The sequence below is a fragment of the Ranitomeya imitator genome, chromosome 5 (genome assembly GCF_032444005.1).
Source record: "Ranitomeya imitator isolate aRanImi1 chromosome 5, aRanImi1.pri, whole genome shotgun sequence".
Classification (NCBI taxonomy): domain Eukaryota; kingdom Metazoa; phylum Chordata; class Amphibia; order Anura; family Dendrobatidae; genus Ranitomeya; species Ranitomeya imitator.
The window spans coordinates 254,109,566-254,124,256 of NC_091286.1; the positions used below are offsets into that span (position 1 = coordinate 254,109,566).

The window sequence follows — 14,691 nt, forward strand, 5'->3', positions numbered from 1 at the left end:
TCTGTATTTAAGGGTGCAGTAATCCAAAAAGTAAGCAACTGAGTGTTCCCGAGACAACAGTCCAATGATGGGAAAAGTACGCCTTTGGATTGAGCATTCCTCCATACCATACAACGAGCGTCGGGCTTGTTTGTCACATAGACTCTAGCACACCTACTTTTTGGATGACTGAACACTTGGACATGGAGAACAAGAGCGAGATCTATCTCCATTGGGTAACATACGAACAAAACAATGCAGCAGCACACTGTAAGCACTAAAATGTATGCAAACATTACATTTGTGAAATTTGCTGCTATATGGAAAATACTTATAAAAATAAAGGTACTTGGCTCATAGATTGGTCAATTCATGAGAGCCCATTAATCACTGCAGGGTGACCTTTCTTTGGTTGATGGGCTCTCATGAGTTGACCAATTTATGTACCAAGAACCTTCAGTTTCTAAGTATATTCTATAAAGCACTAATGCAGTTCAAATTTCACATATTCAATGTTTGCATACATCTTAGCACTTACAGTGTGCTTCTGTATTCTGTTGTTTGTATATTAGTCATGGCAGCTTGCGCCTGTTTACACTTGCTTTATTCTGTTTGGAGGTGCTGGTCAGTTTTATTTTTCATTATAAATGGGTAGCTGCTGCCTGTTAATATACATTTTAATGACTAATCTAGTTCCTAAAAGCACCCCAGATATTACTAGTTTCTTACCTAACTATCCAATAATCGAAAAAGATGTTGGCACTTTTTCCACCATCTTTAGTTTAAACCTCAGTGTCCACTTATTGTTTATATTTTCTTTGAAATGTCTGACAGGAGATTATCAGCATCCATCCCCTTCACTCACAACCTTTGTCAGATTCATTCTGCCTTGGAACCAGTCAAAAATAGTCACCAGGCTGATCGATTGTTTTCACCCTACTACCTGCACCAGCAACCCTACTTCTATACATCTCCTTCAGTCCCTCTCCCTGGCTGTCACTCACTACCCATCTAACTAAAATATTTAACGTCTTTATTTCTTTTGGAATCTTCACCTCCTCTTTTAAGCAGGCCATTATAACCCCAATACTAAAAAAACAAACAAAAGAAATATCCCGTAATCAGAACTGCTCTGCTAACTATATACCTATTTCCAATCTCACCTTTATAACTGAATTTCTGGGACACTCATCTAATCCACTATCTTTCAGATAGTTTTATCCTTGACCTTTTACAATATTTATATTCTACTGAAAATACTCATACTAAAGTCTCTAATAAACTGCTAACAGCAAAATCCAATGGACACTATTCCCTGATGATTCTTCTGGATCTCCTTGCAGCATTTGACAGAGTGGATCACCATCTCCTCACTAGACTTCCCTCTGTCTCAAGAATACTGTTGTTTGTTCTCCTCCTACATCTCTGACTGCTCATTCAGAATATATTTAGCTTGCTCTTTCTTTGATTTTCCCCTTATTGTTGGGGTTCCTCACTGTTTAGTCCTATGCAATATATGTATATGTATATATATATATCTACTATATAATTGTCTAAGGGTCACTTCCGTCTTTCTGTCTGTCTGTCTTTCTGTCTGTCTGTAATGGAAATCCCAAGTCGCTGATTGGTCCCGGCAAAACAGCCACGACCAATCAGCAACGGGCACAGTCCGGCGGCAAAATGGCCGCTTGTTACTCCCCGCAGTCAGCGCCCGCTCTGTGCTCCCCTCCAGTCAGTGCTCACACAGGGTTAATGGCAGCGCTAATGGACCTCATTATGCTGCGGTGTAACGCACTCCATTAACGCTGCTATTAACCCTGTGTGACCAACTTTTTACTATTGATGCTGCCTATGCAGCATCAATAGTAAAAAGATCTAATGTTAAAAATAATTAAAAAATAAAAAATCGTTATATACTCACCGTCCGTCGGCCCCTCGGATCCAGAACAGGTCTTTCCCGCTCCTCGCGACGCTCCGGTGACCGCTCCATGCATTGCGATCTCGCGAGTTGATAATGTAGTGGTCTCGCGACACTGCTACATCATCATCTCGAGAGACCGCAATGCACTCTTCAGACCGGAGCACGCGAGGAGCGTCGGTAACCGCTTCGATCCGGGGGCCAACGGAAGGTGAGTATATAACTATTTTTTTATTTTAATTCTTTTTTTTAACAGGGATATGATGCCCACATTGCTATATACTACATGGGCTGTGCAATATGCTACATGGGCTGTGCAATATACTACGTGGCTGTGCAATATACTACGTGGGCTGTGCAATATACTACGTGGGCTGTGCAATATACTATGTGGGCTGTGCAATATACTACATCGCTGTGCAATATACTACGTGGGCTGGGCAATATACTACATCGCTGTGCAATATTCTATGTGGGCTGTGCAATATACTACATGGCTGTGCAATATACTACGTGGGCTGGGCAATATACTACGTGGGCTGGGCAATATACTACGTGGGCTGTGCAATTTACTACGTGGGCTGGGCAATATACTACGTGGGCTGTGCAATATACTACGTGGGCTGTGCAATATACTACTTGGCTGTGCAATATACTACTTGGCTGTGCAATATACTACGTGGGCTGTGTAATATACTATGTGGGCTGGGCAATATGCTACGTGGCTGTGCTATACACTATGTGGGCTGTGTTATACATTATGTGGGCTGTGTTATACACTATGTGGGCTGTGTTATACACTACGTGGTCTGTGTTATACACTACGTGGGCTGTGTTATACACTATGTGGCCTGTGTTATACACTATGTGGCCTGTGTCATATACTGCGTGCGCGGGCTGTTATATACTACATGGCTGTGTTATATGCTCTGTGGGCTTTGCTATATACTACCTGGCTGTGCTAGATACTCCGTGGGCTGTTCTATATACTACATGTCTGTGCTATATACTACGTGGCTGTGCTATATACTACGTGGCCGGCCACGCAACAGGCGCAGTCCGCGAATTGGGGTGGGATTTGAACCACGCTTCGCTAATTGGTCGCAGCCGGCCAAATCCTGTGTATTCAATGTATTCTAAAATCTTCATAAATAAACTACATACATATTCTAGAATACCCGATGCGTTAGAATCGGGTTACCATCTAGTATATGTATATATATATATATATATATATATATACATACAAAGTGCCCCTAAGGTTATAACTGCCAAAGGACAATCATACTGGAAACATACAAACCAGGAATACAAATGCATGAACCTGACAGGCCCCTATTCAGTCTTAGAAAACATTCTTTTCTGTCCTGGTCTGTTCCTGCCTGACTGCGGATGTTGGCACCCTAACATAATGTAAGAGCACCCTCCATTCACTGGCGGCTTACCCTGAATGTCCTTTGCAGATCCTAGGATTGCTGGAGTATCACTTCCCTAAGGAATACAGGAATCAGACAGAAAACTACTGCAACAAACACAAACTAAAGCAAAGTGAATGAATCCATCAAAGTCTATTGTCAGCAGGAAACACCTGTAGGGGGAGGTATTTAAAGTTGCACCTGAAAGGTGATAGGACAGACAAAGAGAATAAATGAGAAACATTTGTTACCCGAAATCTGATAAATAATGATAACAAAACTAAAACATCCAAAGAAAGAAGCATGACACCTATCAACAGCAGATTTGCCTTTTAGTACCATTACTATGCAGATGGAATCCAATTATAGACATATGGTCCTAATATTACCCCTGCATTACTACAGAAGACAGGTAACTATCTGTCTACTACCTCTAACATGATGTCCTGACTGTATCTGAAACTGAACCTTGCTAAAATGTCTTGCATTTGTACCTATACAAACTTGCCTAAACCTGATGTTTCCATTTCTGTATGTCGCTCCACCGTGACTCCCAAGTCACTGTATTAGGATTAAATGTGATAAAGAACTACCCAATAACTTACTTGCTCATGTACCTTGCTTGTCAAAAACATCTCCAGAAGCCTTTATTTTCTTATCTTTGAAACTGAAAATATTCTGTTGCTCTTATTCATTCTCCCTCAACTGTTTACCACTCTACCCAAGCTCTCCGTTCTGCTAATGATATGAGTTACCGTCCTCACTAAATTGAATCACATACTCCCGTCTACAACATTTTCTCGTGCTGCACCAGTTCTCTGGAATGCACCACCAGTTTTAACAATACCCTATATCCAAGAAGTATCGTTTCTCCTTGCGGAGATCGTCGGGCTAAGCATGCCGAGATGAGGAGACTTAAAGCTGCAACGCTCCTCTGGGAAATATGCTAATTGTGAAAATTGTCTCTTCAGAGAGGAAGAGAACTAGAACTCTAGTGCCACCTATTGAAAGGTAGTAATCCTACAAGTCAATGTTGACCCTTTAATGAGCCTTGTCACATAACTTAGGATAATAGCCAAACCAGACTCTCAATTTGCAGACACTGTGTTTCGGGGTACTGCCTCTAATCAGTGTAAAGCGGAGATCTGGTTTGGCTGTGTGAAGTTACCACAATCAGTGATGGTTTGGGGAGCCATGTCATCTGCTGGTGTAGGTCCACTGTGTTTTATCAAGATCAAAGTGAGCACAGCCATCTACCAGGAAATTTTAGAGCACTTCATGCTTCCCTCTGCTGACAAGCTTTTTGGAGATAAAAATTTCATTCTCCAGCAGTACTTGGCACCTGTCCACACTGCCAAAAGTAACAACAGCAACATCAGTAACAATACCTGGTGTTAGGTGCACAGGGAAAATCTCGAACCACCTCCGCTGCGGTCTCCCATTTTTCTCCAGCCGCAATGGAGCCTGCTCAGTGGAGACGTCGGTCCCAGCGTCTGGCTCAGGCTAATACTGGGTGACTGGTTACTACTATTCTTCCAGGCTCTGCCTTTGTAGCCAGTACTGGTCAGCGGCGAGCAGACGTCTCTGGGACTAAGTCCTGCTTTTCCCCTTCTGAGCATGCCCAGGGTAAGAGCTCTCATTGGAGGTCAGAGGTCACATGCTCAGATACAGCAGCAGCTGCCATTGGTCCTCTAGGAAGGTCCTGAAGTTGCTCAGGTACTGTAGCAGCTCTCATTGGTCCTCTAGGAAGGTTCTGAAGTTGCTGCAGCAATAAAAGGTTTGCATGGCCGCACAGCCATTCGCTAGTATCATACCAATATCTATGAGATGAGCGCCAGTGTGGTAATGTCTGGATGCGGTAGGGTTTGGCTGAAATAAGCCCCTAGAATACTGGCACCTCCGGTGAGGAGTTTGTATGAGTGTATTCAGGACCTTGGCTGAAATAAGCCGCTAGAATACCGGCACCTCCGGTGAGGCATTGTTTGTCTGTTTTCTCTGACTGCATGACCACAGTTTTGCTCTGGTTGGTAGCTGTGTACCTCTGTGAGGTTAACAGGGCACAGCATCTTGTTCCTAGCGACTCTGTGGAGTTAAAAGAGTTTGCTTATACCGCCATATAGCGCCGCCATTTCCAAGCAGCAGGTTCCTCTCCTGCACGGTGGACCCCGGGTTGCGAATGCACCTAATAATACATATATATACTGTATACTCGGTGCGTTCCACCAACCCTAACACCTGATTTAGAAACAACAATATCACTGTGATTGATTGGCCATCAAACTCACCTGACCTTAGCCCCATAGAGAATCTATGAGGTATTGTCAAGAGGAAGATGAGAGACACCAGACCCAACAATACAGACGAGCTGAAGGCTGCTATTAAAGCAACCTGGGCTTCCATAACACTTCAGCAGTGCCACAGGCTGATCGCCCCCATGCCATGCCTCATTGATGCAGTAATTGATGCAAAAGGAGCCCCGACCAAGTATTGAGTGCATTTACTGAATATAGATTTCAGTAGGCCAACATTTCGGATTTTAAAATAATTTTACAAGCTGGTGTTATAAAGTATTCTAATTTACTGAGAAAATGAATTTTGGGTTTTCATTGGCTGTAAGAAATAATCATCAACATTAACAGAAATAAACACTTGACATAGATCACTCTGTTTGTAATGACTCTATATAATATATGAGTTTCACTTTTTGTATTGAAGAACTGAAATAAATTAACTTTTTGATGATATTCTAGTTTTGTCAGAAGCACCTGTATGTGTTGCTCTGTGATGTCTTAGTGTTCCTCGAAAATGTGAAATACTGCAGATTACGTTTGTGCTATGTAAATAAAATTGTTATTTTTGCACCTATGTTTGTGCAAGCTTTAACTTTTCGCAAGGGATCCTAGTGCTTGTGTGGTGTTGCTTCATATTTGCATCATCATAAGCCAATCACCTACTGCAGAATTCTGACAGCGGGGAGTATATAATGGTAATATCATATGCACATATAGAATGATAATGATAATTTCACTTTAACAATGTTATTTTACTACTTTTGAAAACAGCTCTAACTTGTGTCCTATGGCACAACGCATTGTCATCACTGTGTTACATGTACATCATATTTAACTTAAGAGTGACAAGCTACATAAGTAGCTAGAGTAGTTCCTGCCAATGTTAGATGTCATGAATAGCTGAGATGGTACAAGCCACTGAGCTCAGTGATTGGCTGTAACGCTGCTGTGTGTCATTACTGCTGCAGCCAAACACAGACCGGGTCAGCAATGGCTGCCGTTTATTTTACAATGAACTCAGCCTATCTTGAAGAGTTTTCTGAAAGGGGATAACTGCTTTAAGGGGTGTGAATGTTTCCCTCCTCAAGCTTTAAAACTATACCTTCTATTTGGTTAATATATTTTAATGGATATTTAAACTCTATCTAACATTAAATATTTAAAGAGTTAGATTAAATGAATTCAATGCTTTTGATAGATTCGATAGGCTTTAAGTTTGCCATACAAATGATATCTCGGCTGGCTGTACCCTACACAGGAGCACTGGCATTGGGCAATGGCTTATCTCTGGGTGACAATATGATTATCATTCTGAAATCGGACATGTCAGAGCGATACGTTCCCTGATAAGAAATTGTCTCGGGCTTCCAGGCCCCCATATACATTAGGCTAATGTCGGCTGAACCCATCAATATCAATGGGTTCGGCCAATAGACTATAATAGATATGAGGGAACCGGCTGACTGATGGGAGAAATGTTGATCTGGCATGACCTATTTTGGACAGCCAGTTGCATTGTTCTCCCTGAGATAAGATGTCAGTCGGCAGCGTTCTTATAGAGAGCACTGGCATGCTCAGCGGTGTGTAAGGGACAGTCAGCTGAGGTGGCTCTCGACCAACCGGCACATCGCTTAGCTGACAGATATCTATTGTATACAGTCAATCTTAAGGTACCGTCACATTAAGCGATGCTGCAGCGATATAGACAACGAGCCAATTGCTGCAGCATCGCTGTTTAGGTCGCTAGGAGACGTCAAACACGGCAACACCAGAACGATGCAGGAGCGATCCAGTGACGTACTTATCGTTCTCGCTGGTTGTTGCTCCATGAAAAAACATTGCAGGCATCATTGCTTTTGCTGTCAAACAGGACGAATCACGCCGACCTGACAACCAAATAAAGTTCCGGACTTTCAGCGACGACCAGCGATATCACAGCGGGATCCTGATCGCTGCTGCATGTCAAACACAACGAGATCGCTATCCAGGACGCTGCAACGTCATGGATCGTTGTCGTTCTCGTTGGAAAGTTGTTCAGTGTGAAGGTACCTTTAGGCCTCGTTCACACCTTCAATATTTGGTCAGTATATTACCTCAGTATTTGTAAGGGTACCGTCACACAGTGGCATTTTGATCGCTACGACGGCACGATTCGTGACGTTCCAGCGATATAGTTACGATCTCGCACTGTCTGACACGCTCCTGCGATCAGGGACCCCGCTGAGAATCGTACGTCGTAGCAGATCGTTTGAAACTTTCTTTCGTCGTCTAGTGTCCCGCTGTGGCGGCATGATCGCATGGTGTAACAAAGGTGTGCACGATATTGTATACAATGTGCGCATAGTAACCAACGGCTTCTACATCGCACATACGTCATGAAATTATCGCTCCAGCGTCGTACATTGCAAGGTGTGACAGCAGTCTACGACGCTGGAGCGATATTGTTACGATGCTGGAGCGTCACGGATCGTGCCGTCGTGGCGATCAAAATGCCACTGTGTGACGGTACCCTTAGCCAAAACCAGGAGTGGGTGATAAATACAGAAGTGGTGCATATGTTTATTTTATACTTTTCCTCTGATTGTTCACCTCCTGGTTTTGGCTTACAAATACTGATGGACAATACTGACCAAATACGGAATGCGTGGCCATGGCCTTAGGCTGTCAGCCAGATCCTTTGAGATCCGCGGATTCAGTCGACAAAAAATCTAATTTATATGCGGACTTTAGAACAGTCTTAGTATTTATGGGTCTTATAATATACCTAAAAAGCATTTCTGAAAGGACAATGCAGGTAATTGCTATAAGATAGACATGGAGACAACAATTACTCTACAGACTCTTATCTTTTCTTTTTGTTTTGCTTATGTAAGCCAGCAGTGAGTGGTGATAAATTCAAGGTATACACTAATTTATGCAAACAAGGGTCAAATGGTCATCCTGTTGTCTGAGCCGCACAATTATCAGTGATGCCATGAAATCAGCTGGAAACGTTGACCAGGTTTACTTGCTTTAACATTTGGCCTCCAATTCATCAACCCTTTCATTTACCATAAATTTAGGAATTATCATCCACTCTGTGGAAGTCACAGCTGCCACAGCTGTAAAGTGATATAAATAAGCAGCAGCGGCTTAATTAAAATGGAAAATGTTAGAAGTGGTTTAATTAAATTAGAAAAAGTTCTGAACATGAAATAAATTCATTAACATGTAACCGTGTATCCCGTGCCAGTGCTGTAGTTTACAGTTTTTTGTATAATAGATATAATTGGTGAACATATATCCTATAATGTCAGATGTGTTTAAAGAGTAACTGCCATTTGTTTTCCATAAATCAATAATACATGTGAAAATCAGAAACTTTGTAATATTTCGTAGAGAGATGCAGTTTTCTCCTGCAATGACTTTTTTTTTTTTTTAATTCTCAGTTCATGGCTAAAGTAGGTTAAAAGTGAATAAATACAGAAATGACATTTAGTGCTCAGAAGGTTCTATGCAGAATTGTCACTGCCTTTTCAGGAGAACTTGCAGCTGGATGTTGATCTGCCTCCATCCTCCTCCCTCCACAGGATTTTATAAGCACCACCTGTCACCTCCCATCTCAGTAACGCGAAAATCTCTTCACTGAATACAATTAATCCAGATTTTATCCACGAATTGAGAGTTGAGAGCTCAGTCCAAGAGTAAAAGCAAAATTCTCTGACAAGATACATTACAAAGTTTCTTATATTCATGCGAACTAATTTTTTATAAAATAAAATCTAAATGACGCTTACTCGTCAACAGCTACGAAAACATCTGGTTATAAATATTTATAGATAATTTCAAGTGCTTTTTATAAACTTTTCAATGGTGTCGGAACAGGCGTCACTACTACGAGACTGATCCTTTTCAATTCCTAAGTTAACCCCATGAATGAGCCACTAGAGGGCAGTAAAAGACACGAAATTGAACTTATTGCATAATTTTTCCATTCAATTTGGTCACGCAGTTTAAGGACAGTAGCAGAAAAAAGACGTTTCAACAATTTCGGTTCTCTTTTGGAACATGCGTATGTATTGTAAACCAGACTGAGCAGTTTGGAAATACAGAAAAGGTAGAGCTTTGCTAAATAATAATCTAAATAAAAGATAGAGAAATTACATAGACGATTGTATATACAGACTTAAATTAGTTCTACAAGACTTCATAAGTTGTCATGAGCGAGTGTCAGATTCCTGTGCATGTACAGTTGTGTGTCTTAATTGCAGTCAATGGGTGCGCTAAGGGATCCGTTACATTTCGTTAGTGGCGCTATGTAACGGATTCCGTCAGCGGACACCCACTAACGCAATGTGAACCTAGGTTGGAGATGCGTCTGAGAACGTCACCGCTAGAATGCGTGCACCAGCTGGAGTGGCGCTCACATTTTCCAGCGACTTCCCAAGAAGCATTATCTTGGTCATGGTATAGCATTATATGCAAAGCTCAGAGACCGCCTATACGACTTTCATAGAGTAGGGAAATCTGCTTTTACTAAAGGTACCTTCACACATAACGATATCGTTAACGATATCGTTGCTATTTGTGACGTAGCAACGATATCGTTAATGAAATCGTTATGTGTGACAGCGACCAACGATCAGGCCCCTGCTGGGAGATCGTTGGTCGCTGAATAAAGTCCAGAACTTTATTTCGTCGCTGGACTCCCTGGAGACATCGCTGGATCGGCGTGTGTGACACCGATCCAGCGATGTCTTCACTGGTAACCAGGGTAAACATCGGGTAACTAAGCGCAGGGCCGCGCTTAGTAACCCGATGTTTACCCTGGTTACCATCCTAAAAGTAAAAAAAAACAAACACTACATACTTACCTACAGCCGTCTGTCCTCCAGCGCTGCGCTCTGCACTCCTCCTGTACTGGCTGTGAGCCGGAAAGCAGAGCGGTGACGTCACCGCTCTGCTTTCCGGCTCACAGCCAGTACAGGAGGAGAGCAGAGAAGCAGAGCGCAGCGCTGGAGGACAGACGGCTGTAGGTAAGTATCTAGTGTTTATTTTTTTTTACTTTTAGCATGGTAACCAGGGTAAACATCGGGTTACTAAGCGCGGCCCTGCGCTTAGTTACCCGATGTTTACCCTGGTTACCGGCATCGTTGGTCGCTGGAGAGCGGTCTGTGTGACAGCTCTCCAGCGACCAAACAGCGACGCTGCAGCGATCCGGATCGTTGTCGGTATCGCTGCAGCGTCGCTAAATGTGAAGGGGCCTTAAGCAAGGTGAATGCATGGAGGGGTTTTAAGCTTTGCATCTCCTACAGTAATAGTGCTAGTTTGTCCAAATCATACAATACTGGAGATTGTGCTAGGAGTTCTAAAATATTCAGAAAGACTTTAAAAAAATATATATTTTTGAATTTCATCATCATACAATTCATAATATATTACTATGCAAATTGCCTCTTCAGAGAGGAAGAGGACTTGAAAATAACTAATAATTGATTTCAAATATTCATTAAATGATATAGTATATATATATATATATATGTAAATGAATATAGTCAAGTAGACGGTCAATGGTTAAATATACAACTATAATTTAGGTGTTTATGTTTTGTGCGATATTGTACGTGTATATATATATTTATTGTAATAAATATTGGACCTGATAAGATGGGGTCCATCTTATTGGTGTGGAGACTACATCTGACTTATCTGCGGGATACAGGCAAAGTCGATATCATCTGTAACACATTGCAGCTAGAAACGCTTCATAAGGAAAAGTCTGGAGATCTGATAACATTGCTGGTGCCTGCTGGAGGGCAGACACTTTCCGAGCTTCATGTACCATCTGTAAGCACTTTCACAGTAACGCACTGAGCTCTCTTGCTGAGGTAGTTTGGAAAGAGGAGAACACATGGACCTTGCTCGGCAGCCATGTAGGCACAGGGGAGCCACTATTCTATACTGTCATTTCAGGGGAGATCACATATATATTAAATATTTCTGATAGATATTTCCTGACATAAAGTCCTCTTATTGCTATCACAATCAGATAGCCGGAAGGTATGTCCCCATTGATAGGAGAATGCCAACTTTGGTCAGTTCATCTGCATTTTATTACCCGGCCAATCTTATCTATCAGGTACTTGTAGATTAAAAGTTTATGAGATGGGCTAGACCTTGGCAGTCCTATAAATAATACCAAATGTAACCCAGCTGGATGTGCCATTTTACTTTTTTTGTAGTTGCATCCCACTTTAGATAACACGTGATAAATTCTGAACCCCCCCAAAATGCTGCTATACCTGACAAACTTGGTTTATATAGAATTTGAGTCAGTATTAAACTAAACAACCCTAAGGGGGGAAGCAGTGGGCGTCCAGATGTAAAATGGGATTTACAGAAAGAGAAAAAAGGTGGTGGGATAAATGCTAACAATATGTATGGGATCCTAGTTCCAGGGTGGGATCTTCTGTAATAGGATTTTCTAGACATTCCAATTACAGAGTAATTACAAATGATGTGCTGAGCAAATAAACGTAACTAGTAGAGCGCCGGCTTATTGTATGGGTCCTGCTTGGGGCTGTGTATACAGACAAACTCATTACAAGACACTGATAGTGTTGGTTCTGGATTAGATATTAGCATATTAAACCAGAGCCTGGGGATAAATCACTATCTAACCTATGTAAGTACCTATGTAATGGAATTTGCAGTTTTAGCCAATAACTTTTGTGCAGGGGTTTATGGAAGCGAGAACAGAGCTGCCTCCTTCCTCTGATGCTGCCCACCACTGGTGTGGTCTGGGCTTAATCTCAGCTTAAATTGCACAGATCCATCGGTCATAAGGTGAAACTATATATGTTTCACCGTATTAACCAGCCCAGTCAAAACAAGACAAAGAAAAGTTCCATCTGCAGCTGATAAGATGGGTTCAAAACTTGACATGGACTGAAGTTCTTTTCATGGTCCGTTATTTGGTCAGGCTATGGAATTCCTAAACATATGTAGAATACCAACTTTCAGATTTTATTATATTGTCAAGGTAGTCTCTCAAAGGCATATATGCAGTGCTGACGTCCAAGATATTTAGGGAATGTTTGTCTTATCATACCTATAGAATTTTTGTAAATAAATAAATCACCAGGATCAAGAAAAGTCATAGCGTGGCCTTAAATATTTATGCAAGTTGTACTTTAAAGCATCACTGAACCCAAAAATGTACATTAAAATATTAATGCTGCCTTTGCTGTCCTGCAAAACTTCATACAATACAGATTATTTTGCATGATACATTAAAATCTTGAGACCAAAAGTGATAATAGAATAAGCTTTCTGGGACAATAGAGTTATGGTCCAGTTGTAACTCATTAATGGGGCAGGTGCATCCCTTACCTAGGATTTAGTGGAACTAATAACAAAGGTCTACAAAAAAAAATTCAGGTGCCAAGGTTGTTTGAATGGATTTGGGGTATTTTGAGGGTGCTGAAATAAAAAACCTTATTAGTTTTGCTGAATTGGTTCTAGTTTTTGAGACATTTCATCCATGACAATAATGCATTCCCCCATGTGACTTGTGTGTGATAACAAATGCATTAGCTTTTGACATTTTGGTCTGTGTTTTGACTTTTTAGCAGTGTCTTAGGTAATAAAATATCCCATATAATTACTTTCTATTTCAGTTTGTAATCTTACTATGCTATAAGAGCGCATTTGGAAGCCAGAATTCTACTGTAATTAACTATTAAATATGTCATAAAGTAGAGCCTATCTGGCAAAACCGAAGTCCTATTCTTAATCAGCACCGTAAACTTAACATAAAACTATGCAGACATGGCTGGCACAATAATCACTGTATATCAGTGTAATAGAGGAAGGACCCAGCGCTCAAGAACAGGTGAATATCTCCACGCACCAGCAGTGACACTTACTTCTTCGATGTCGCCTCCCTCTAGGGATGTGTTGACTTTCAATGTATTCCAAGAAGTTCACAATGATCAAACACAAAGAAAGCAGTCGCAATTGCATAGTAACCTTGTAATGATTTCCCCCCCTAGCTTTTTCAGTGTGGAGTGGAGTGTCCTTCAGGTCTCTTCTTCCCGGTGATTCAAAAACAATCCACAAGGACTTCCAGGAGATAAGTGGACAGGACAATTAGTGAAACAGGATGATAAGAGGACTATTTGTGCATTGTAAGATAGGCAGAGAACCTTACAAGGGTTGTGGCCAAGTCAGCAGATAGAGTCCATTGGTGGGATGCAGGTAGCATGTTGCCTACAACCAAAGTCTATGCGGGTAGCAGAAGTCCAAAAAAGCTGTCTTCTGGATTAGATAATGCCAGCACACAGGTGGGATCATCTGTCACTTTCCAAAAAACACTCACCCCCTCTGTGAAGTGTTTCCTACATCCATCTAACATCCAGAGTCATTGATTGTCAAATGTAAAGAATACCTCCCCAGTAACCCTACCAGGTATAGTAATGCAAAAGATCCTTTGCTGTTGGGATATCACATCCAAGCTTCTTTTATGCTCCAGTCATCCAACCAGAAGAAGTAATGATGCATCTGAAGTCAGTCTACCTATATATGTCTATATACTGAGCTCTCACGAAACGTAGACCCTGGCGACTTACTGAGGCCAGAGTGCCTGGTATAGGTTACTGTAAATTAACTGCCTCCCCCTTAGCTGACTGCCTACTCTCACTGGGCTGCACTCTATAAGACTGGCTGCTTCTGTCAGATTCCCCTTACTACTACACCAATGTCAGTGACTTAACCTCCCCCTATCCCTCTCCACACACCCCCTCCTCTCTTTAAAAGAAAGCCGAAGATTAAGTGTGCAAGTCAATTACAATAGGACGTGGGCAGTGCTTGGGGGAAAGAAAAGTGTAAAGGGAAGCCAGCCCTAGTCTGTGTTCTGGGACGAATTATCCCATAGAGCGAGAGGGGTGAAATTCATAACTGCAGCATTGAAGTTTCATAGAGCATGCAGTACCTAAAATACTGAAAGTAACTCCAGATCCCTGCATGCATGAAGTCTAAGAAGAGCTGAAAGACTGAGAGTGGCAGACGTGCAGTCCTATGTAAAATCACAGACTGAGCTCTGCCGTAT

At 41.7% G+C, this 14,691-nt stretch overlaps 1 protein-coding gene across 1 annotated transcript in view; it reads right to left on the minus strand.

The window, feature by feature from the left end:
• RSPO3 (R-spondin 3) overlaps window positions 1–14,336 on the minus strand; it is a 108,903-nt gene extending 94,567 nt beyond the window's left edge. Inside the window, exon 1 of the mRNA XM_069726077.1 lies at window positions 13,511–14,336. Within this exon, the coding sequence (XP_069582178.1) occupies window positions 13,511–13,607 (97 nt within the window). The 5' untranslated portion in view covers window positions 13,608–14,336. The remainder of the gene's footprint in view (window positions 1–13,510) is intronic.
• Window positions 14,337–14,691: the final 355 nt, after the last annotated feature.